Raw genomic sequence first — 26,354 nt, forward strand, 5'->3', positions numbered from 1 at the left:
TTAGGCTAATGTAAACTATTAAAGTAAACAAAGAGTCATACTACCCATGTTCATTTTTTGTTTTCTTTTTTTGCAATGCACTTAAAGCATAACATTTACTTTATCAATCACCATGAAGGAAAATAATATACTTAGCTCTTCATCTTTAGTTACCATTGTCAAATTAGTGCCTGTTGTTAGCAACAGCTAACACATGCGACATCAATTATGCACCAAGTTGGAGATTTGCTATGGATGTGCATAATATTTCCTATTCACATTGTATAAGGTTTTGGGCTCATTGGGGATTCCAAATTGTATATGCTAGCTAGAGGGCTCAACTTAATCCCATAGTAGAAAGGATTATGGTGCAAGCCTTTATCCAAAGAGGCTTCATTCTTGAGGATTCATTCTTGAGAGCTCTCTCTTGGGTGTTCAGTTTATGGATGGCCTAGTCTTGAGCTTAATGCCCATGCCTAGAAGTCTTGAGCTTAATGCCCATGCCCATGTCTAGTGTTAATTCATTGTAATTAAAGAAGTATTTCTTAATCTAATCTCTACTTTCTTCATTAGTCTTAATTCTTCTATATTCCATTATATCATGAAGTAGTTTAGCATTAACGGTACCTGTAAATGTTGCTGTCTACCTCTTGGAAAAGAGAGTTTTAGCATTGTATCTTCTTTTAGGCCCTGTGTTGGTCTAACCACTAATGTCCAAGGATGACATCTACAAGCATTTCCTTTGAAGGTTTCTCCTGAAATTTTATTTGCTCTTCATGTTGTTGGATGCTAAGAGTAGCAACCATTTTTTTAAAACTTGTAGCCTTACCCATAATTTCTTTGTTATCTATCTTGTCGTGAGTAATCTCTAGAATGATCTAGATGTTGTCTGCAACCATATTGCACTTTGCTTCTTTATCCAGTAGAGCATTGCATTTGACACTCATCTTGATTTAATCGTGTCTCTATGGAGGGTGGCTTGAGACTCTGTTTCCCAATCTGACTTACATTGGCTGATTCAGCTGACAATGAGTGATTGATCTTTGGAATTCCTATTGCTTCCTATTTTTTTTCAACCTCATTCTTCTTTACTTCTGGCTGTGGTGGCATTCTCTGCTCAATAGCTTTTGTGGTTGCTCTTTTCTCTGTTTGATTTGCACTTGCTATTGCCGGATTTGCTTTAAGCTTTTCTGAAGTTTTGTTCAATGGAGATGAATCATCTTCAATAAGATCTGCTTTGATATCAATCTCCATTTTAACTGTGTTTGAGAAATTTTTGCTATCGTCCGAGGGTGACCATTGTTGGTCTTTATTATTGGTTGTCTCTGAAGACTGCATCTTGTTTGCATTCTATATCTCTAAAACCTTCTGAGATAGTGGCTTTCCCAATATGAGGCCATTAGGTACATCTTTTACTACGATCACATGGAATCGGGCTTTAATGTTCTGTAAACTTACTCCAATGGTGGTGGAGATGATTCCCCATCATTCTGCTCGTTTGTTTCTTGATATGCTAGCAAATTCAAGAGCATCTTCCAACTGTGGTTGGCCACATTTTTTCCTGTCTGGCAGAATCCGTCTCTTTGAAGGAGATTTTGGTCGGTGACCTTTGTGTATCCTTCTCGACTTTAGCTTTCATTGATTTTGACTTTTTTGTCACCTGTTCTGGCAGCTTGAGGCTTTGCATCATCTTCAAATAGTCTTTGACTTCAGTCTTACCATCCATAGGGGTTTGTACAAGGTTGTATCTTGCTAATATTCGTTACCATGTACATCACGATATGCATATGTGAGCTTGGTCACATGTAACTATTTGAACACTATTGGATTTGTCGGCTTTTGACCCTGACTTGTGCAAATCACCTGAAACTTTTATCCCTGATGATCTTCATAGAGGCATTTATCTATAGACTCTGATGGAATCTGAGTCAATTGGAAACTTCCAACAACCATATGATCTTTCAATGGTTTCTGCTTAGAAGAGGGTTGTTGGCTAGAATCTTTAGGGCTTCTAACTGACATTGTGGTTCCTGGTACAAGAGCTGATTTTGATGGATTTGCAGCTTCCCCCTTCCTAGGGTGATCACTATAGCCTGCTCCATTATGAGAGCTCAAAACTATTTGGCTTTGGTTTAGTCTCACCTTTCGGGATTGTGAAGGCACACTTTGGGTAGCACTGTTGATGTTTGGCATCTGTAAACCTTGTACATGGTTTCCTACGTATCTCCGTGAAACATGACAAATTATTCCCCAAGTCAAGCTGTAGATAGCATTATCTTTGCCCTAATAATTTCTATCCCATGGGTCTCTTATGATATGAGCTTTTGTGGTTTCAAGACCCAAGGCATCATAGATTTTAGACTCTCGTCTATATCTACGTCTGTTTTTGGTCAAAGTATATGCTCGTTTGGTCACAATGTCGAAGCTTGATTTTTTATAGAAGAGAGTTTGGCTCTGAACAAATTTATGGGTTCACTAGGGTAATATATCCTTCAGCTCTAGAGAGGATGGGCTATAATAGTTTATATCCTCTGAAATGAACCATCCTTTCTGATCTATCACTAGACGCACTTCTATGAGTGGGGATGTCGGCCGTTCAACAGTGGTTGATCCTTTTTGTACAGTTGCCCTTTTTGGTCTACATGGTGTGCATATGAATTATGGGTGCCATACAATTCTAACAGCATTTTGTTTGATGTGTCCCTTAGACTCGTGAATGATTGCACACTTGTGACAGTGGATGCAGAATCATTTGTAAACCTAACAGTCTTTTCAACATTCGGTGATATCTGGACACTTTGACCAAATTCACGCAAGAGTTTGTTGTTCAAAAAATCAACTTTAAACTTTTCAGGTGCCTATGCATCTTCATGCAAATTTTGAACTTGCAGTGCTTTTACTGGTGCTTCTAACGATAATGCAAAATCATATGATTGCATTAAAAGTGACAAGTTAGATGCACTTACATTGAGATTTGCATTTCCAATTTGCTATGTACCCTGCTTGGTAGCTGATGTGACTCTATTGTCTAGATTTCTTAGACAATCTTCAGAAAAATATCCACCTTTTTGTCCACAATCTGAGCAATACACCATGATTGGTGTTATTTCAGTTGACTTTGTCATGTCAACTCTTGCAAAGGGGTTTCTACTTCTATGCTGGCCAATTTGTCAGCTTCTTCTTTTAGAACACTAAGCATCAGGCTATAGACTGCTCTGTCTTGACCTTTATACTATCTTTGACCTGGTTCTCCAATTAGACTGGCTTCTATTGGTTGATCTATTGAATCTTCTATTTTTGGTTCTCGACAATAGATCTGACCACTGTAATCCATGTACAAAGATCATCATTGCATATGCACTAAATAGATGCTTTGCTGGCTTGTGCAGGTTTCTAGATAACCACTTGGGTCAATCTTTTGCACTTCTATCTGCACTTCAATTTTGAGCTTGCAATACCTAGCTCCACTGAAGTCTGTGAACATCTGAGAGTTCTTTGAATCTTGCTTTACTCTTATCAATAGGATTTTGGCTCCTGTGTTGCTTTTGCTGCTCATCAAGTATCTATGGCCTTCTGAATCTGCATATAAAAATTTATCTCCATTGTATCCATATAGTTGTAGAAGATTCTCTTTTGCAAAGTGATTGAATTCCCATTAGGGATAGACGAGAGAGAGGTGAACAATTCACGATGTGAGGTAATGTGCTTTGTAGCACCACTATTGAAACACCACACATGTGAATCTGTAGCAAGCTGACATGCATGCATCATGGACAGCAGGATTGTAAGTGCACTCAGTACTAAAATCCCATTCTTCATCAACATCAGCATCACAATCTCCTTTCACAGAAAACTCAACAATGGTTGCATTTGTAATGGAACCAGCATTTGAAGTGGAACCACCCTCTTTCTTCTTAGCCTCTTTGGCCTTCAACGGATAGTGCTTGATCAAGTGATCATTAGCTTTACAATAATGGCAACGCATCTTCTTTTTGCCCTTATCACCAGAATTTCTAGACGAATTGCTGCCAGCAAAAGCATTAGGAACAAGTGATTTTCCACTCGTAGAAGAACCATAAGAAGTGGTTGCATTGCTGCTACCAACCTTTCTTTGAGCAACAATAAAAGCATGTTCAATTGCATGTTGTCTTTTTTCTGGAAAGTGACTCTTGCAACAGCAATGTTCACAATGCATCAAACTTGACAACTTCAAGATTTCCTTGGGTCATGAGTCTCCAAGTACTAAGAAAAGTCTGGTAAGAGTCTGGCAAGGCATCAAGAATAGTCTGCACAAGGGAACTGTCTGAAATGACTTCAACTGCAGAAATAAGTTGCTCATTGATATCCCCTACACCAATAAGGAAAGTGACCATATCATCTTCCTCATGCATAATCTTCAACTCCGGCTTTTTACGCAGCAATGCAATTTTTGCCTCATTATGGCTTGCATAAAGACCAGCCACAATATCCCAAGCCTGTTTTGTAGATTTTATTGAACGAATGTGAGGATAATGGTGTGCTTCATAGACAACACAATTAACACATGAGCCTGCGTATCCTTTACATCCCAATGAACTTGTTCTGTCATAGGCAAAACAACTATAATAACAACAGCAATCCTTGCAGCAAGACCTACAATATCCTCAACATCGCCTACATCCTCATTCAGAACCAGGACGTACATCAATGCCCTACACAATATTCAAGACGCCCTTTGACACAAGAACATGTTGCATCATGTAAGCCCACATAGGGTAATTGTCCCCATCCAATCTATCCTCAGCAGCAAACATCTTGAACACATCTGTGTTGTTGTCAGCCATGGTAAATGCTGCACATGTTATGAAAACTGCCCGAAAAGAGGAGAAACAAAGCGGGAACAACATGTACTATATAGCACAAACCATAGAAGACTGTAAGGGACCTGTCATGCAAAAAATGGCACTAACAAAAATTATTCACAAAATGAAAAAATAGCCTATGTAGTACTGTATGTAGTGGAAATGAAGGCCAAAATGAGCCCAAATCAGAAATCTAAGTAGACTAAGCTCTACGAGCCATCCCAAAAATTTTGTCCACCTACGCACGCTCGCCAAAGCTCACTGAAATCGGAGAAAGTGAGCAGGCATGTGCTGGAGTTGTTGGCGCCTAAGCCCGAGAGGATGCAACCTGCTCTAATACCAATTGTTGGAATTAGGGTTGCAGGAAAACACACACAACTTGGAGAAGATGAAGGAAACTCAAGGCACACAATAAAGAGTGTATTACTTAGTGTGCAATGGAAAAGATATATAACCCTAGAGTGATGGGCGTATATACAATGCACAGGGGAAAAAACCTCCTAAAGAAGGAAAAAATGCCCGGCGGTCCTAACTGTGTTCACACACATCACTAACACATGTATATGGTAACAGATCCCAACCATTCATTAGGATTTAACAACCAAGGTTCTCGATTAACTGCTTTGTGCATGCATCATAAATACATATCATGTGTAGCCAAGTAGGGATAAGCCGTAAGTGGAGCACCCAGAAGGAATATGTACTGAACATGAGAAGGGAGGAGTATCAAAAAAAAAATGGGTTTTGTGGTTTGAAAGGAGAATGTGATCGTGTTTTATCCAGTTGGAGATATATTAAAGGTATTAATAGACCAAGTCCTTGATAATAGGGTCATGTGATCATTTACATTCGGCTTATATGAACGATACTCATCTGGGAAGTAGGCTAGAAAGTGCATACCAGAGAGGGAAGAAGGCGGCCAAGGATTAGCCAAGGCATTGTCCTCTAGATAAGTGTGTGTGTGTGTGTGTGTGGGGCCCTCCCCCATCCCAGAGGAAAGATCCACTTGGTGGAGGATAGTCCACCAAGTGGAACTATCCCCTACATATTGCAAGAAATACTTCATAAAAAGCTCCATGTTTATAACTCAATCAATTGTAATGTGTTGAAAAAGGGTTTGATATGAGAATACCAAAATTTTGTACAATAAAGGGGTTCTCCAAGGAGGGGATATGGTATTATGAGAACTACATACCTAAAATCTCATGTTTTTGGTAGATTCATCACCCAAATTTGTGAGCTATGTCATTATGTTAGTCACTATAATATACTCCAATCCTGAAAAACAAAAACCACTTGAATTCCACCCCCAATCGTAGGTGGACATTGATTACAATACATGGGTTATATATAAACTTGTAGGTGCTTGCCCAATTCAGGAGCTAAAGAGCCCCAACCCATCCATTTGGATTGGGTGGGTCAAGTTAGTAATAATCTAACTTGTAGGTGCTTGCCCAATTCAGGAGCTAAAGAGCCCCAACCCATCCATTTGGATTGGGTGGGTCAAGTTAGTAATAATCTAACTTGTAGGTGCTTGCCCAATTCAGGAGCTAAAGAGCCCCAACCCATCCCTTTGGATTGGGTGGGTCAAGTTAGTAATAATCTAACTGATCTACTTCCATTGTATGGTGCTAGCCCGACCAAAGGCTAGCTAGGAAGAAGTGTGTGTGTGTTTGGACTAAAAAGCCTAACAGTAGTTGGATTATACAAACTATTGAACCATACAATGGAATAGATCAGATTTTACACAAGGATAAGGGTAATGATACATGGACAAGGACATTAACAATATATCCAAAAGATAAGTTACATGTATATAACATCATGTCAGTTGTTTACTTTAATAGTTTACATTAGCCTAAAATTCTATTGACTGAAAAAATGTTTGATGTAGATCTTTTATTATCCATGTATTTCTATTAATGTGATCCATTTTGAAGATATTCTGTCCCTAGAGACAAACCTCCACTAATCCTATGAGGAGAATGACCTAGATGTTACCTGCATCCATACAAAAGAGTTCAATTAGAACTGGTTACACTTGTGTGTATTGCAGGTGTCAAAACTGGGTCCAATTGTTATCCATGTCACACATGTAGAATTAGTTTACAGCTTTACCCTACAGACTATCATATGTCTAATGTATCAACAAGGCCAAAAACTAGGCTTCTTTACAAAAATTGGACAGCATCTTGTTTGTATTTCAAAAAATTTGTCAAAAATCCACCGTAATTGCCATCTCTTTGGAGACCCTCACAGGAGGATAACGGCTTTTAACCTAAATAATCATGTACTCGTCTGCATTATTCCTTAGTTATTCAATGCTCTTTTCCATGCCAAAAATTTGAACACATCGTCTAAATTTAAGTCAACCACCATGCAAGAATACTTAATACATTCTAAGTGTGTATCTTTTATTCCAAAAAACATTATTTTGTAAAACAAACAAAGCAATTCTAACAATTTTGGACAACATTTTGCCGCAGATTAGGATAGAGTTCAAAAGAGCTCTATGAACTCGATCTTCCTTGAGTTCATCTCTCAATAATTCCCTCCACGGGAGGTTTATGGTTTGCCAGAATACTCATGTATCTCATCATTTTCCCCTCTATGTTTATGCACTTGATCCCCGTATGAGACGATATATAAACTCAAATTTCCTTTCCACATTTGAAAGCAAGAGTCATACTACCCATGTTCATTTTTGTTTTCTTTTTTTGCAATGCAATTAAATCATAACATTTGGTTTATCAAAATCACCATGAAGGAGAACAATCTACTTAGATCTTCATCTTTAGCCACCATTGTCAAATTAGTGCCTGCATATGTCATTCGGAAAGGTATCTACCGAGTGAGGCAAGCTTTTTTCGTTCTTGATAGGAGTCACCATGTCATTCCAGCTTGAATCAAAGAGACTAAGATATCAGTAGGTAGAGTTAACATACAATGAGACCCTCCACAGGAGGTTTACGGCTCACCATTCATGGCTTAGACCCAAGTTCCTTCTTAATTTTTGAAAGCAAAAGTCATTAAACCATAGATTTTTCAATGCATTTAAGTTTATAAGTTTATGCATTTTATTTTGCAAAATGTACTATTGTACAAAAAGCCAAATTGCTATCTTTATAGAGACCCACTAAGATAGATTTTAGGGCTAGGTCAACACATGTTTTCTGTCCTGCAATTTAATATGTGAAACTTTTATAACTTCAACGTTTTCTCTCTTCATACAAAACCACCAGACAGTCCAGCATAATGATCTAAATAGTGTTTTAAAAAAATTTAAACAAGATACCATTATGGGGATGTCTACCAACAAATTCCAAAGCATGATTGTCTTGCAGAATTAAATATAACAAGATTCTAAGTAGGTGCATGAACACTTACTTGTGTAGTCAAATACCAGCTTGAGCCATGTGTTGAAAAGGATTACAAAAGCGAGAATGCATTCTGGTATCATTTGGGTGTCGCAAGCTTTTGTGCATACCATGTATGGTTACTATGTATGAGATGTGAGTGGTCGAAGGCGAGAATCTGGGGACTCCTTGCGAGTATAAAGGGGTTCCTTGAGTAGTCGTGGGCGAGCCAACCAGTTTTGAGTAACTAGGGTAAGCAAAGTGAGACACCTTGTGAGTAAACCAAGAATCCATCATGCTCAAGACCAAGCAGGTTGTGTGTGGCAGTAAGGGATCATAGGCAAGTGTGTGTGTGTGTGTAAGGTAACCATTTTTGTACAAGTAGAGAGAGAGAGAGAGAGAGAGTGTGTGTGTGTGTGTGTGTGTGTGTTTATGTGCGAGAAACAAGGTGTGTGTGTGTTTGTAGTCATCTAAGATTAGTGGACATACTTAGATCTGTTGCGAGATAGGAGAGACAAAAAGTGTGAGAGTAAATTAAAAATGTGAGTATGTTCACAATTGGATTGGAGACAAAGAGAGAGATAAAGAGAAAAAACCATTTTTGGTATGTATATGGTATCGATCACCTATGGGATATACTTACTACCACCTCAAGTAGGTGCACCTACATTGATCCCAACCATTCATTAGGCTTTAACAACCAAGGTTCTCAATTAACTGCTTTGTGCATGCATCATAAATAGATACCATGTGTAGCCAAGTAGGGATAAGCCGTAAGTGGAGCACCCAGAAGGAATATCCACTGAACATGAGAACGCAGGAGTATAAAAAAAAATTGGGTTTTGTGGTTCGAAAGGAGAATGCGACCGTGTTTAATCCGATTGGAGATATATTAAAGGTATTAATAGACTAAGTCCCTGATAATAGGGTCATGTGACCATTTAGATTCAGCATATATGAACGATACTCATCTGGAAAGTAGGCTAGAAAGTGTGTACCAGAGAGGGAAGAAGGCAGTGAAGGGTTAGCCAAGGCATTTTCCTCTAGATAAGTGTGTGTGTGTGTGTGTGTGTGTGCACTCACCATACTTGCAAGCTTTGCAATTTCTTTGTAGTGGTTGATTTGCAATTGAAATTCCCTACCTTGGCTCTCAATTTACCTGCAAAGCTTCACTCGTAGATCTCAATACTCTACAGAGCTTCCAATCTACCTTGATCGGGGTTGCTTCATGCGCTGGGTAGCCGAAGCAAGGACACGGATGCAAAGTGCAAGAGAGGGAAGGAGAGAAGGTGAAGGGGATGAAGAGCATACACAAGATGTGGTGGAGCTTGTGAGAAGACCCTTTTGTCATGCCAAGGGTAGGACTATAGGAGGGCACAGCCCTAGCCAAGGGCCTATAGATACAGATGCGGTACAGGGGCTATATATAGGAGGGCCAAGAGCCTATATATAGGTATGGTTGGGTGGTTATTGGCATGTCTATCTCCCTATGCCCTGTCATTGGTATCAGAGCTCAGGGGAGAGGGGAGTGATGGAGGAGAAGCAACGTAGATGGTTTTTGCATGGCGAGGGCATGGCTTTGCATGCCTTCACGGATTCTCTCCCTCTCTCTCTCTCTCTCTCTCTCTCTCTCTCTCTCTTTCTCTCTCTCTCTCTCTCTCTCTCTCTCTCTCTCTCTCTCTCTCTCTCTCTCTCTCTCTCTCTCTCTCTCTCTCTCTCTCTCTCTCATGATTATGGAGGGCGTGGTCCTCAAGGTTGGGGAGGGGTTTTGCATGTTGCATGGTGGAGAAGAAGAAGCCCAGGCTTGGTTGTGCGGGCATGTCCGCCTAGTAGAGGTGGAAGCACGAGCCGCTAAAGGGCCCCGGGCACAGTCCCTAACGAGGGGAGGAGAAACTGGCGCACCCACGTCAATTCGGCTGTTGAGGAGCTCGATGCGAGCGCGAGGCTGAGGGGCACATATGACATCACGTGCTCAAAGGCCATGGCGCAGAAGGGCTTTCGCCCTCTCTCATTCTCTCTCGGGCGGCATCACCTACACGCCATTGCTGTTGCAACAGGAGATATTTTCATATTGGGGCGACCAAACTTGCGAGAGGTGGCCACCATTAAAATTATCAAATTTATCAAGGGTGCATGCACACGCCTAAACCTTGGCTTGTGGCCTGTGCACGAGCATCTATACAAGCATCTCCAACACCGATTTGCATCAACGAACATGCCATCACAGATTCTGCAAAAATTCTTGGCATGGCCATGTTGATTTTGAAGATTGCTTTCGGCATACGTATTGACCTCAAAGCAATCTTCGCCATCTCTCTAACAATTTGGCGGTTTTTGATGAAGAGTAATCCTATCGACCAAGCTTGCATCAACGCAATACAGCAAATGAGATCTAATTCGCCAGGGCACTTGGGAAACAAGGTTTATAACTTCGACACGCATTGGAATTTACATGCAAGGCATCACTAGCGAACACCAATTGTTTGTGAAAGGCATCCGGCAGATTTCCAGATTCAAGCAGTACCAAGTCTGATACAGATTTGGTGATGCTCGACTTGAGAATTTACGGCTCTCATGAGAGGGATCAAGCACCATGCATGACAAGGGCGTAGGTGCATCCGCTAACGCTCCATGTACTTTTGGCATTACTTTTTGATTTTTTTATGCAATCATCTGCACTTTGTTTGGTTTTGTGAATTCCGACTTGTGCAATGGTTGTCACCCAAGAGATAGGTATAATTTATCAAGCAAGGCTTGAATGATTTTACGGCAACGCTCTTGTTCAAGTTAGTCACTTCCATTTCTTGACATAGTTTGGCGAGTGTGCTTGATCATTCATTTACAAAATTTGCATGATTTCTAAATCTGCAGCAACCTTATCATTTGCATCATTTATTTAATGCATGCCATGTTGCATTAAAATTTTGACGATTGCCGACAAGCAAGGCTTGTATTGCCTTTTCAAATGATAAGTATTTGTTGAATGTATGCATTTTGTATGATGCTACTGGCATACATTGTTGACATAGTGATTAGACTCACGCATGGCTTGAGTCTCTATCACCTTGACTTGAAGCACAACTCATCAGCAGTTCAATTTGATGCAACTGCATAGCCAATTTGCAGTGTTTTTGGACTTTCAAGGAGATTGCCACATCCTGCTACTCGACTTGCTGCAGGGGGCAAGTTGCTCGGCATGGTCGACTCCTTCTCACTATTTCTAGCAAATGCTTGCCACATAGTATTAGTTCATCCCAATTGCAATTGCTCGACAAGGTCAATTCTTTTTCTCATACTTTTGATGGCCCGTAGGATTTTTGCCCGTCGTTTGCCTTAATCGAGCCTTAGGAAACTTGAGTAAGACCCAATCATTTTCTTTGAACATTAAGGCTCTTCTGTGCTTATCAGCAACAGCTTTTTGCCTTTGTTGAGAGATGGCTATAGCCTCCCTAATCTTTTGAAAAGATTCTTGTAGGTCACGGCTATACTCATCGGCGGCGAAGATCTTCCCATGTACTTTCAGTAGCAAGGGACTTTTAGGTCTTCCTTCTATGATCTCGAAAGGTGCTTTGCCCGTAGAAGTATGTACAGTATTATTGTAGGCATACTCTACTAGCGGTAAATACTTTTCCCATTGTGAGCGTTGATCTACTTCGGTAACATAAGTCTTGAGTAGATCGAGTATCGTTATGAGCATACGAATTTGGGAGGGATTAGACAATGGGCTTGCAAGTTATTTAATTTCGTGCCCAACGGGCATATATGGCGCAAGAGGGCGAGTTGTGTATACGACAACTTCCACTCATTGTGTATACGACGACTCCCACTCACACAGCAAATGTGGCTATGAGCCATCTATGGGCCAGCAGATATGGCTATGAGACACCTATCCGACAGCCAAATATGGCTATGAGACATATGTGAGCAAGCAACGCCCAGTTTTACACGAAGCACGGCTTCTCCCTTGTGCCAAGGTACTGCCAAATGACTTGGAATCACGGGCAGTGGCACATAAGTTTGAAAAAACTAGCAAACTAGGGGATATCACCTCATAGAATCCCTACCAATTTAGACTGTGAAAGGCACTAATGGTTTTGGCTCTCACGTTTGAGGCCATCACTCTCGCCAAGGGCTTAAAATCTATATGCAAGGCATGCTAACCAGGTGGTAGGCATTCCACCACTTCAGAGATTACGCTTCCACTATCACACCAGACACTCTGTCACGGACAAACTAAGTTTTGGATTGTTGGTTGCTGTCAACTCACAATACCACTAAATGGAACCTAAATCTAGGACTTATTTCACATGCACAGTGCCATATCAAGTCATTTTTGTAAAGTCACGACCTCATACATGGTAAGTGGGTCAAAATGTGGCTTGTGTTTTCTGTTCCCTCTCTCGATGAAAGCATTATACAGGCAGATTGTTGCATGCTTATAGGATAAACTGCAAGTCACGCATAAGATGCGTCAGAGCACACAGATTGGGCAAAACATAGACAAACTTGTCACTTAAGGAAGTTCCTCAGCCCAACATTTTCTCTCTCTCTTTCTTATTTCTCTCCACGAATAATGAAAACTTTCTATGCAGTTTTTAATACATGTTTTGTCTGGGAGTCAGCATGAACCAAGGTGCTCTAACTCTCAGCTAGAAATTGAGCAAGACGCCCTCTACATTAGTCTTCATCGTTTTGTCGATTGAACACTAATTGCCATAAGGGCTATGAGCCACACACGTTGACTAAAAGTCATTGTCAGATGTCGGGTATGACCCAGCTGTTGGCATTCCTTGGGTGATTGTTCTTAAGATCGAACAGATCTACCCATTAAACTACACAACGACGTTAATGGACAAGCAAGAGTCCTATCATTATGGATGTTTATGGTGTCGTTTTTGCACAACATGGTTTCAGTGTGACACTCGAGTTGAGTTTTCGATAACCATAAACTCATCTTAGCTGATTTTTACCACGGATTTTAGATGCAACATACTGTTGCGATAGCATGGCTGTCCATAAGAGCTAGGCTTTCCACTGGTGTGGATCTCCTGCTCTCTCTATAACACTATGAGTGTCTATGGATGCCAATTGTTTTGGGGTAAGACCCTACGGGTGCGTACTAAATCACCCCATAGGCATTGAGGATCACAGTTTGATCTATTCCCGTTATACTTTCAAGGAAATAATTCTGCAATCTACCACGCAATAGCGGAAAAATTCAACTTTTCAAGATGATACTCATCATTCTGTACACGGTTAACTATGTTGGTTACCGTTACCTGCTAGAGTTGAGCAGTTTCTACAAAGGGTCTTACCAAGGGGTTGACTATGTAGATTCTACCCAACGGGTTTGGATTTCGAAGGTAACACCCAAGGTTTCTAGTGCAATGTTGCTTGGTTTTTTCATAGGTGGGAGACGTGCTCCTGTGCATTTGAATACGGGTAACTGAACTTTCAGTTCAATCCCCAGGGCCATGCCAAGGGCAGGTCGGAACAAGTATTTTGGGCCGTAGTGTCCAATGTACATTATGATGTTATGCACCCACTTGTCGGATTTGATTTGGCACATGTTGTCACATGGGATACAACATGGTCTAAGGACTCAAGAAGTTCGGTTTAGCCAGTGTGGAGCAAGGCTAATGAGGGTCCCTCTCACTCCCGTTGTAGAGTGTATGTAGTTACCTCCACACACAAGTACATCTTGTACTTGTAGGATGTTCTTTTTTCAGAAATCCTCAGTTGAGATATATTCCACATGTGGCGAATATGAGTCTCTGGGACTGACACTGGCGCCCACTATTTCAAGTATGTGTCACGGCAAGGTCCCTAGGTGCTGGTCAACTCTGTTTTCTAAACCATTTTCAGCACGACGTATCAGGAGCAATTTCAGTGGCCAAAAATTGTCAGATACTTAGAAAGACTTGTTAAGGTACAAGTGTTGTTAACCAACAATATAGATGGTTGTTTTACATATAGAAAGGCTATGAGTTGTTAATGAAAAAGTTTCATTGTTTGTACCTAGAAGTGATCACTGTTTCACCTTCTATTATGGTTCAAAAGTTTTAGCAAGGCTTGCTAATGATTGCAATTGAAAGTACTTAGTTTCTTTTCAAAACTATTTACATTCCTCTTTAATGTGTGCTAGGCACATCCCATTTGTCATAAGTATTGTGGATGATCATGGATATACATGTTCGGATCTGTTTTTTGCTAAATGCATGCACACTAGGTGTTATGGGCCCTAGTGTTTAGCAAAGGCTGATTTGGAACGGCATGCGAATTCATCAAGTTGTTGCTTATGAAGCATTTTGCACTCTATGTGCAGTATCTCTATGAGATTATTTTTGGGTCTACTAATCACCAATAGAGGTCATGGCTCGGTTTGGGTGTTTGTGGATTTTTTCCAGTTAACCACGATGCTTATTCCGGACATTGTTGATTCCTCAACAAGGTTATACGATATTGTGATTCCCATTTGCCAGTCATCTAGGAAGACTGTTTGTAAAGCATGGGGGAAACATACCTCAATACTGTTAGTTATCCAAGGGGATAGGCAGATTATAAAGTGTAATCTTGGACTAAAGGATATGAAAAGTGCGTACATTAGCACCTAGAACTCCAATTAATAAAGCATTTATGCTCTACTTGGAGTTTACTTACTATTAGATAAAGCATGTTTGCGATTAGGTTTAGTCTCTTCATGTTTAAATCAGGTTCTCAACTTTGAACACCAGTTATGGTGGGGTTGTTTACTGATGAAATTTGAGAACAAGTCAAGGACTTATACTTGGCTGATGAGTTATGTCAGCAAGTTACTTTCACGGAAAGTGAAAAGCGGTACTCTTTCAGGTACATCTTTGTTGTGATAACTCATTTAAGCAAGCTCATGTGCATTCTAAATGGAGTCTACAAACTAGATGGTTCTAAAAGGACAACAATGTGCAAAATCACGATGTTACTCTTGATTTCATTGAACCTCCTACTGTAGCGTGCTCTAATCAAACAAACAGTTGGATCCATGACGGATACCACTTTGGAAAACATTAGTGTTCTTATGAAGATCCTACCACTTTTGTTTTCGCGGACGAAAACGCTTCTCCAAGGGGGAAGTAATATCATGCCAAGGGTAGGACTATAGGAGGGCACAACCCTGGCCAAGGGCCTATAGATACACATGTGGTACAAGGGCTATATAAAGGAGGGCCAAGGGCCTATATATAGGTATGGTTGGTGGTTATTCGCATGTCTATCTCCCTATGCCTTTCACCTTTCTCACTCTCCTTATTTTCTATATAAGCAAAGAATACAAGAGGGTGGGCACTCGGCGATAACCGGCCTGTAACCCAACACCCTAATACCAAATATACCCTATGCCTTTCACCTTTCTCACTCTCCTTATTTTCTATATAAGCAAAGAATACAAGAGGGTGGGCACTCGGCGATAACCTGCCTGTAACCCAACACCCTAATACCAAATATACCTTTTTTTTGTGATTTGGACTGGTTTAGGACAGTTGCAAGTCAAACCCTAGGTCCAATTTTGTGGTTTCTCGATCACCGTTGAATTGCTTTTGGCTCTTTTGGTGTAGTTTTTAGATCTTTTTGCAACTTTTCTTTGGGAATTATGTTTTTATAAGTCTTTGCTATAGACTGCCTAGGTTTCTGCCAAAAATCTTAGATGAGAGACATTAATTGGGATCCATGTTCCAACACTTTTGTACATGAAATTTGGTCAGCTTGTAGATTCTGTTGTTTGGAGCCTATCCCCAAAATATTTTTTGATTTGGATCTTTACAAGTTTAAAAGCCCCAAAATTTGGTCATATATTGACTTTAAGTGATTTTCCAAAATTTTCTTCTTTTGAGTGTGTTTTTAATCTCAATTTGACCCCAAACTTTGGTTTTAAATGTTTGAAGTAAATATCTAGCAGTTGGTCCCAAAGCTGCTTCAGTATATCCCTAGAAGGCATGGATCACGATCCATGTTCCACCATTGAATCTGCTGATACTTTTTTTTTAGTTTTCTTATAATGAGTTTTCTATGGCCCTTGAATGCCCTCCTTTTGGTTTTAGATCAACTTTTAGGTCTCTATGATCAAATTTTCCAATTTTTAGAGTTATGGACTTTTAAGCCAAAATATGGATTTCATCCTCGTTTTGCCTTGATCCTTTTAGCCCAATTTGATGGAGATGGTTTCTACTTACCCTACTCTTATCTGCTTGAAAGAAACATAAAACGAAAATGAACAAAATAGTGGTCATAACAAAAAATGGAACAAGAGTCTCAAAGCATAGAGAAAATTTGAGAATGAAATGCTTTTGCTATCTTACTCACAACTCTCTTTACTCTTTAAGGATAGATCTAGCCAATCCCTTGACTCTAGACTCTATCAAGAAGTACCCTTGTCTAGTTGCTTTGTTGCTAATGTGTATGGAATGGATGATGATTCTTTGGATTAACAAAAACTGTAAATACGCACTAGGTCACTCACCACCGAAGGATCATTTCCTGGCAATGGCATCAATCTTAGTGGGTCGCCGTGATGAACATCCATAACATAGCTTTCTGGCACTAACATACTCATGTCAATACTCAAGGAAGTGACTCAGCCGATACACTTTGAGGGTGTCAATGTCAAGATGTGAACCTAACAAACAAATATATCAACCTCTATAAGCAAATCTACAACTATTCGATCGAAAAACCTACCTATATCCTTACCACTCTAGGTCATCACGCCATTTCAATGACTAAACGGACTTGGATAGCCATGAAACTTTGAGAAAAGCTTGACTAAATCTAAGAGGACAAGCGTACCAAATTTGACAACATTCTTACAAGGTACAAAAATCATGATCCATCATTGACTAGGTCATCAAAATTGCAACAAAACTGTTTAAATATGTCACATGAAGGTCTAATAACATTCTCCTGTAGTCCAACCATCATAAAACAAGGATTTGGGCACTCAAAATTGAAGATAAGGCTTAAAAATGCGATCACAAACCATAACAAAACTTGAAATGCTTACACTTGAAAGAAAGAGCAAGAGAAGAGGAACATAATGCAAGTTTTTGAATTTGAAACAAATTACCCATTCATGAGATATGTTGGTTACAAATTTGAGCTCAGAAGTCGCTCTCGGCAACATGTACAACAGAGCTCCAAAAGAATGTATAAAAGTCTCCCTTTTAAAATAGAGTTATTTATTCACTTTTTTACCTAGGGCTTTCAAAAATTGGCTATTGACCGACTACTCTTGGCCTTGAGTACATAATCAGACATTTACAACTCAAAAATCTATAGCTCTAGGATCAAATTACATAGGCTCATTTACATGGTTCTCGGAAAAACATGGTACAATATATCAAAATTTTGGCTTTATGTGTCTAAATAGGAGGGTGCCCTTAAACTGCATCGGCCAAACAATCCTCCTAGGTCAAATGGTAACATCAAGAATTCCGATATTCCTAGCATAGGTGAAAGCAAGGGTGAATTGAGTTCACCCCCTCTAGTCTCCGAACGCTAAGCACACATCTCTAGATCACTAGACGTAATATTTGTTACCACATTTGGCACCTCAAAGATTGCATGCATAAATCCTGTTAAGGGCACAAAATCTTGTAAAGCGTCATCTAAAAATTGCATCTTTTTGTTAGGCTCATCTCCTTCTATTTTTGGGTCGCATATGCATACCCAATTTATAAGGAGCTTCAAATCCCTCCAAGGCATCATCTAAAAGAGCCATCAACTCCACATCTTCCTCTGCATGCTCTGCCAGTGCATGTCTTGAGTGATGTTCTTGAGAACCCTTGTTTAGGTGGCATGGAAACTACATCAGATCCTCTTTAATGAGGCCCTCTATAGAACATATCCCATGTTGCAATGGATCCTTGTCACATGTTGGAGAGGGGGAATGGGGAACACACCGGAAACACAAACATATCACCTCGCTATAGCTCAGGGTATTCACAACACCCATATCCTCTCAGAAACACCTTCAAAAGATAGAATTCACGATCACTGGCTATCGCTTGCACACTCCTCAACACGCGCACGCTAGCAAGAATGCCATTTAACTCACACACACCACTAATGCTCGCTTCGACGCACCCAACACACAACATCGCTCAAAGTTTCTATCCCTTTGCACCACAAAACGAGTCGCGGGCACACACTTCCACTGGTACCGACGCATGCAAAGAGCATGTGAAAAGAGAGGGGAAGGGGGAAGCGACGCCAAAAATGGGTGGCAATGACCTTCAATTGCTTAGTCGGGGCGTTTACAACCACCCAAACACCACAAATGGCGAGCTCACACAAAAAAATGCTTTCAAAACTCACCCTTGGTTCTCTTGCACTTAGTTGTTCCCAAACAGGGAAAAAAGCCCTCCATAATTACAAAAAAGGGGTTTATAGGGGAGCCCCTCCCTTTGTAGTATTTTCCATTTGATTAAACCTCCTCAAGATTTAATTTGACCACCTTTTGTAATGCTTGAGAAGTCCCCATATCAACTTCCTTCACTCCCTCTCACATTCCACCCCTCAAGATGTCGAGGATGAGGGGCACTATTGCTAGTGCTAGTGCCTCGTCGAGTTTGCCTTCAAAAATTTTGTCTGGGGGCCAACTGACCATGTGAAGCTGCCCCTTGTGGGTGCTACTACCACATCATCACCCAGTACATTGCCACCATCCAACCACCGTCGTCAGCGGTCGCTGTTGTCGCCATCCACCTCCGGCCAAAAATTTCGAGGCCGCTAGCATAGCGCACGCAATGCCCAACCCACCACCGGTAGCCCACGCCATAGCCGAGGCACCTTGAGAGCTCCCTCTCTCAACTCGGATACCAATTGAGTGCACACACTTTTGCTCTTATACCCCACCCCTGGAGCCCTCATGAACGCATGTGGGTTTAAGCTCACGACCACGTGGCACCGCCAGGGACCTCAACCTCCTTAGGCCCCAAAACTATTCTCAAACTCCCCAAAAAACAACACTTTTCTGAGAACTTTTTTCCTTGTTTTTTAAGCCTTTTCACTTGGTGCCTATCGGCCCGATCGCCAAGCCGTGAAGCCCTGTTGAAAGCCCATGTTGTCAACTTCAAGCTTTTTGATCCTTGTTGTCTTCCCATATCCCCAGGGCCGCAATTCGAGACGGCCAAAATTTGGAAATAACATATGTCTGCTCTCCATCACTAGCTGCTTTCAACTTCCACTTGGTATATCTTGCTGCCTGGAACCCCGATTGGCAGACCGCGATTGCTTGCTTACTTCGCATGATGCATACTGCCCTTTAGATCTTGGTTGAACCCAAAACCGCCAAATGGACCAATTTCCAATGCAACCAAGTGGGCATAGACCCGGTTCCCAAAAAACCTTCAGTTGTCCATAACTCTCCCTGTAGAGCTATGATTGAGGATCTGGAAAGACCGGCATGCTCCACATATCAAGCTCTATAGCCCTATCCTCTTGTACCAGCTCTGACCACCTGCCCATACCTACCTTGTCCGTCAAGGATCTACAAGACCTTCCAAATTTGGAGATCTCTATCTTTCGCACCGTGCCTCTATTTGATGAGCCTTCTAGACGCGCTTCTAGAGAATCTCAATAACTACATTCTCAAGCATTATCCCTGCACTTCAAAAACTTTGACTGACCATCCCATTTGGCACTTCTGAGGCCTTCTTGGGCCTAAAAACCCACATTAGATGTACATTTCGTTGGCCTTGTCCAGCCCAGGTCCTTCATACCTGCTCTAGCCTCCAGCATTGCACTTACCTATAGCCATATCACTTCCTGGCATCACTCCTAGCTTCAACCTACTTTGCATGTACCATCATTGCCGAGCCCTCATCGAACATTATGTTCGACCAAAAGCATATTTACAAAACTTGAAAAACTGCCACACTAAACAAGTAACCAAAAGCACTCATATAACCATAACCATATGTACATGCTATGTACAAAGATTTTCTCCTCCACACATTGCATGTTTTTAGGTGGGTTCCCCGTCCCCCCTTGGTTACAATCTAATGCAAGTCAGGCACTACTCCTCTATCAAAGTACGATTTGAGCCGCACACCATTCACCTTGTGCCTGAGAAGCTTACCATTGGCTCTTACTAGTTGATATGTTACATTTGGAAAGGCCATCTGCACCTTGTACGGACCCATCCACTTCTTCTTGAACTTATTCTGAAAGGTCAAGTCCAAGTAGCTTTCGTACTTTATCACGAGGTCTCCTTTATCTGGAAGACTCTTGTTGACTTTGACCATTCTCTTCTCCCGTTGCTTCACATAGTAGTTCGTTGCTATTTCTCTATCCATTTGTAGTGCTTCAAGGTTGACAATCCTATCATGTAAGACCTCCTGTGGAGTGGCATTGATGTGCCACATACCCTTTGAAGCACCTAGGTGCACGTACATCGACAACACCGCCTTCTTACCATAAACCAACTTAAACGAAGTAAAGCTGCTTGCCACCTTGTAGGATGTCCTCTATGCCCACAAACACTTCTCTAGATTGATTTCCCACTCTGTCTCCTGCTTGTACATATACTTCATCAACATTTTGATGATATGCCCATTGGCACTCTTCACAAGACCATTGCATTGGGGATGGTAAGGAGAGGAAAATTGATGTTGAATCTTTAACTTCTCCACCAATGCCCGCATAAGCTTGCTCCTGAATCCTTGGCCTTTATAAAAAATGAGTACCCATGGCACTCCAAAACGACAACAGATGTTATACAAAACAAACTGAGCTACAACCTGTGCATTTACCTCCTTCACAACTTTAGTCTCGACCCACCTGGTGAGGTAGTGGATGGCTACCACAACATATTTCTTATTGTTTGTACACCTAAGGAGTGGACCAATGGCATCCAAACCCCACTTCTCAAAAGAATTTTGAGCTATAATGGCTCCCTGCAACTCTGCAACCAAACTCCTTTCTCCCATAATCTCACATTCGTGCGAGATTTTGCACCAATAGTGCACATCCTTCACTACTGAAGGCCACCAAAAACCTTCTCTCAATACTCAAAACAACACCTGATCTTTTCCCCGGTGTCTACTTTCCTCGTGACATTGCTCCAACACCAAGCTAATCTCTTCTTTATAGAGCACTCTCCTTAGCATTGTGTCTCGTCCATAGGTCATTCGGTCTTCACCTACCAGTGTAAACTTGAAATCTTTCTACACTAGCCTCCTCCTATGCATCTTGGAAAAACCTTTAGGACATTGCCCTGTACTAAAAAAATCTCTTACCTCCTTCAATGACTCCCTACCTGTGTAAGTGGTTGGGGCCACGTATATACCAGAAACATGCACCTGACCTTATTGCTCGCTAGTCGGTCCGCCTCTTGGTTCTGCTCTCCTTTCACATGCTTAAACTAGATTTGCTTAAAGAACTTCAACAACTTCTTTATAGCAAATAACCAATGCTTCAAGGAATCGCGTTTTACGTGCCATTGGCCCAACAATTTCTTGATGACCAATAACGCATCCCCTTTCACCTCCAACCTGGAAATGCCGTACTTGATGTATTGCTTCAAACCTAGATGGAGGGCGATATATTCCGCTTCATTGTTGGTATGGACATCCTCTGATCATAGGCCTTTGAGAAGATTACCTTGCCGTGTGGATCGTGTATCACCACACCTCCACCTGCTTTTTGCATCACCCTCCTGTACACACCATCAAACCACATGGTAAAAGCTCCCACCAAGTATGGCTCCTCCTTGGCTTCATCTCGTACCACCCTTGGGTAAATTGGCAAATCAACAACCTTACTGACCAAAATGTCTTCCAAATGAGATGGACTAGTGTGGTCGATCTTGAACTCGAACTCAAACTCATGCTGCTCTATTACCCACTTTATGACTGGCTTTAAGTGCAACACCACCTCAGGCAATAAACACATAAACCTCCACACAAGGAGGTGCACCTTGAACTTCCTACAAGCAAAAACCAAAGCCATGACCTACTGCTCTGCTTCAGTGTAGGCTGCCTCTTCAAGACTTATCACCCTGCTTTCAAAGTAGATAGGCTTTATAGCTCCTTCCTACTTTCTGCCACATTACCTACCATCATCGCCACATAGAAATTGTCTTCTTGATTGGGAGGACACACCATTGGAAATTGACACAAGATCTCTTTCACTCTGTCAAATGCTTCTTGAGTTTCTTCATCCCACTCAAACCCATGGACCTGCTAAGCCCTAGGAGCTACTGCGGACCCACCCCACCATCACCTTATAGTTGCTTCTTTATCCTACCTAGTTTGCCACATCCTTGCCTTTGTAGACTCCTATGTGTGCTCTCTCTAGTCTGCCCTCTGCTGCAAGCTGTTAGCGACCCTTGTCTGGGTGCCACCTGTGCATCTTGTCTGCCATAGTCCTTGGATGTGTTGCACACCCTAATCACAACTATTCCTCAGTCCACCTACTCCATCCTCCTCATTTTCTTGAGATACACCTACTATTATAGGCTCCATGGTTGCGCTCAACGTTCCTTTAGCCGTGCTACCTGTCGCATGTATGCCCTTGATTGCCACCACACGCAACCCACCACAACCTCGATGATGCCCACTCTAGCGCTCGCGGCAATGTTTCCTCCCACTTACGTAGCACCCAGACTCTGCTTGAGTTCCCACCTGCACCACACACCATGCCACACTTGAGCTCTCTTACACCTCCTCCTCAACCTTACACCCCATTATCTCATGAGGCTCAAGAGAATCAAAGTGAAACTCCACAACCTGTAAGGGTGACACCTTCAACTTTCTAGGCACATAAGGAAAAATGAAGTGATGCAAACCAATCAAACGACAATAATAAAACCAAGATACATCTTAAGAGACAAAATCACATCAAGCTAAAGATTCAACAACTACTAGCCAAAAGATATCAAAGACTCAAGAAGCGGTGCAAGCTACTCTAAAACCAATGAAGGAGTAAGGTAAAATCTTAACCCTACCAACAAGTCGACTAGTTGGTCTCAAAGACGCATATGGGCTTCAATGCCTATGCTCGCCATCATTGAATGGATGATATATTTATAATATGCTAGCTTATAAGATTTAGATCCTTCTAGGTGAGGCAAAACTCAAACCCTTTAAGTCCATCATTATCTGGAAAAATATTCCCACAAGTTTATAGGTAGGTTGGAGACAACATTTTTCATAGGGTCTCAAATTATAGGAGGAAGTCTCTATGCTATTAGATTGGGTAGCCCCAAGAAGAATTGATTCTAGGAAAGGACTACGTAAAATACCATAAACCCCTTGTTTCTAAATTCTCTAGTATCTCTTCAAGACCATCCCCAAGGACTCAGTGAAGCTAAAGCAACCAATGCCACTAGAATCTTCTAGTGCAAAGGACCAAAACAAACTTGACGATGTTAAAATGATCCTCGAGCAACTTAATCCTTTAGAGGTCCTCAACAATTGCAGAAACCAATCCCTATGATCTATATGGAGGATAAATGGGTGGATTCAAAGGTAACTACAATTGTGAAAGTGTTGGGGTAAAGGCGGTGTCCCTCTTACCCGATCGGACACTCCGGAGATGTCCGACTGCCCATCACTTGTACACACCTTATTCTTTAGATAGAAGAATAAGGGGATCTCTCTCTCACACACACATTGTATTGAGTTGCTCCACCCACATCTTGTGTTCTCTCTCTCTCTCTCTCTCTCTCTCTCTCTCTCTCTCTCTCTCTCTCTCTCTCTCCGTCCGCACACACACTACTTTGCACACTCAAAAGTGGTATCAGAGATTTGGTTTTGTGATAGTTGCAGTGCTAAGAGAAGTGAGCTTTGGCTATATTGAGCTTGCTTTCTGTGGGAGCTTGAGTTTGATGAGCAACCACAAGATCTATGCTCGTTGAAGCTTGAGGGACATTCCCAATCTTGAGAGGAGAGTGTATAGCATGTGTGCATGCCTTTTTTGCAGCCATACTTGTAGGAAAAATGTAGATTTGCATTTCCACAATTCATTTTTCGGGCTCCAAAACAATGTTTTAGCATAACTTGTGCATGCAGAATGTGATTTATGCAAGGTTAGAGTGTAACCTAGGGTTTTGGCACACTCCAATCGCAATGGTGATGTCCATTTGACTGATTTTGACCTCTAAAATTTTTACAATAGCAGCCCATGAATGTTTGTTATGCATCAAAGATTCCACGCATGGTTTGCTCTTGAGTGTGAGAGTGGTATTGGCGGCAAGCTTGCCCTCAAGTAGGAGGATATGATGTATGCCTTCAGTGAGGATTTTGCACATGATTTGCTCATGGTTTTGAGCATGCTTATAGCATGTATGGTTATTATGATCAGATTGTCAAAATACTATCGAAAATATTGCAGATTTTTCCCAATAGTTTTATGCATATGATTTCATGCAATCTAGGTTGTGATTGCAGGTTTCACTCAGGGCTTGTGTGGTATTCTCTACAGGTGGTAGATTAGTGCATGTATGCCTTGATACCACAATGGGCGAGCTTGGTGATTAGCTCACATGTTTGCAATGTCTTGTGTAGCAGGTATAAATCATGTATTGACATTGTGGGAGCTTTATGTCATTGATTCCGATCGAGGGATTTCCAGACCGGTTGCCATTGTGTTTGACATTGTGCCATAGTGTTTTGGAATAGTTTTTTTCCTCGTTTTTTGATGACATTTTGCTTTGATTACAGAGGAGACTCTGCAGTTTTTTGCCAGTTTTTATGCATTTTGAGATAGGTGCTAGAGAGCTATTTTAGGCAAGTTTTGGCTTGTACCTATGCAGATGGTCATTCACTTGTGCTCTCATTGCGTGTGGTCGTAATTTTTGCATGATTAGTTATTGATTTTTTGCAAAGTGTTATATGCTTTATGCGATATTTGCCATAGTTTTGATGACAGGTGTTTGATCAACTAGTTTTCTTTGCATTGTGTTGAGCGGTTATGCTCTTCTGAATAGTACATTTACACTTTGTGTGGTGATGATCTTGTTTTGTGCTCAGTTATGACATCTTGCAGTGATAGTTCGTCATTGAATACACAAGTTGGTGTATCGGGCAGATCTCAGAGGCGTAGACATGTGGTTTGTTCGCATTGTGACAAACTAGGGCACATGAGGAGATGTAGTTTGAGGCGTTGGAGACATCGGAGGTTTCCATTGGTTTTGCTGAGAGTACAAGTGTGGTAGAAACTCCTAGTTCCACAGGTTCACCTAGACATGCAGGGGCTTTATCTCACAATTGGCAGTTAGACAGCAGTGCTTTACGCCATGTCACTCCTTGCAGGGAGTGGTTTAGCACGTTTTCTACTCTAAGACTGAATAGTGTTCATGGTATGGGTGACATTAATTTGCACTTTGCCAGTGGGAGTATGCTTGTGCTCCATGATGTTCTGTTCATGCGTGATGCTTGTAGGAGTTTGTTCACCATCCCGCAACTCTAAGATCATGGGTGTCATGTTCATTGACTGACGAGTCTTACTTGATGAGGAAAGGTTTGCTTGTGATAGCACGAGGCCATTGTGGTGCTCGTTTGACTCTTCTCTACGTTCTTGTTGTCAGAGAAGCCATAGCCTCTGTAAGACATGCAGACATTCATCACAGTTTAGGTGATTATACTTCGCTGATGAGCAATGTGACACTTTGCTCGTGTGCATGCAGGGTGTAAGGATAGACCTGTCGATCACGATAGCTCTTTGAGTGCATGGCTAGAGCAATCACCGATGGCGGTGATAAATTTTGGGGTAAGTAGAGCAGTCAGTCAGATGTATGAGACAACGCAGTCTCAATGACTTTGCAGACATGTACTTTCGTGGATGAGCTCCAAAGTGCTGTGCACGACATGCCTGTAGATACAGAGTTAGAGCGGCCATGCTCTAGCAAGACACAACGAATTGATCCTCTTAGGACAGAGATGCCTCCTACCATGGAGATGAGCGATATGAAATTCGTTGACATGTCATGCTAGAGGTTAATATGGTGCTGCCAGGACATGTAGAGTATAGTATGTGGATACAAGGATGGTTGTAGTGTTGAGCACCCTTGATTTGTCGCATCCATTTGTTTCTAGTCCTGATGGTGCACGGCTTGCACATAGTGCAGAGGCGATTGATAGGGACATGTTAGCAGAGGTTGCACGAATTTCATCAGCCTTTGGGACTCTCATGTACGAACTCTTAC

General features: G+C 41.5%; 1 protein-coding gene across 1 annotated transcript; it reads right to left on the reverse strand.

Annotated features, from left to right (window-relative positions):
* Positions 1-20,673: 20,673 nt before the first annotated feature.
* On the reverse strand, positions 20,674-21,135 carry LOC147456762 (uncharacterized). Its single transcript, XM_086511893.1, has one exon. It carries the CDS (start codon positions 21,133-21,135, stop codon positions 20,674-20,676), a length of 462 nt encoding a protein of 153 aa, XP_086368019.1.
* Between the last annotated feature and the right edge of the window lie 5,219 nt (positions 21,136-26,354).

This window comes from Adiantum capillus-veneris, chromosome 5, assembly GCF_014529385.1.
Source record: "Adiantum capillus-veneris isolate H3 chromosome 5, ASM1452938v2, whole genome shotgun sequence".
NCBI lineage: Eukaryota > Viridiplantae > Streptophyta > Polypodiopsida > Polypodiales > Pteridaceae > Adiantum > Adiantum capillus-veneris.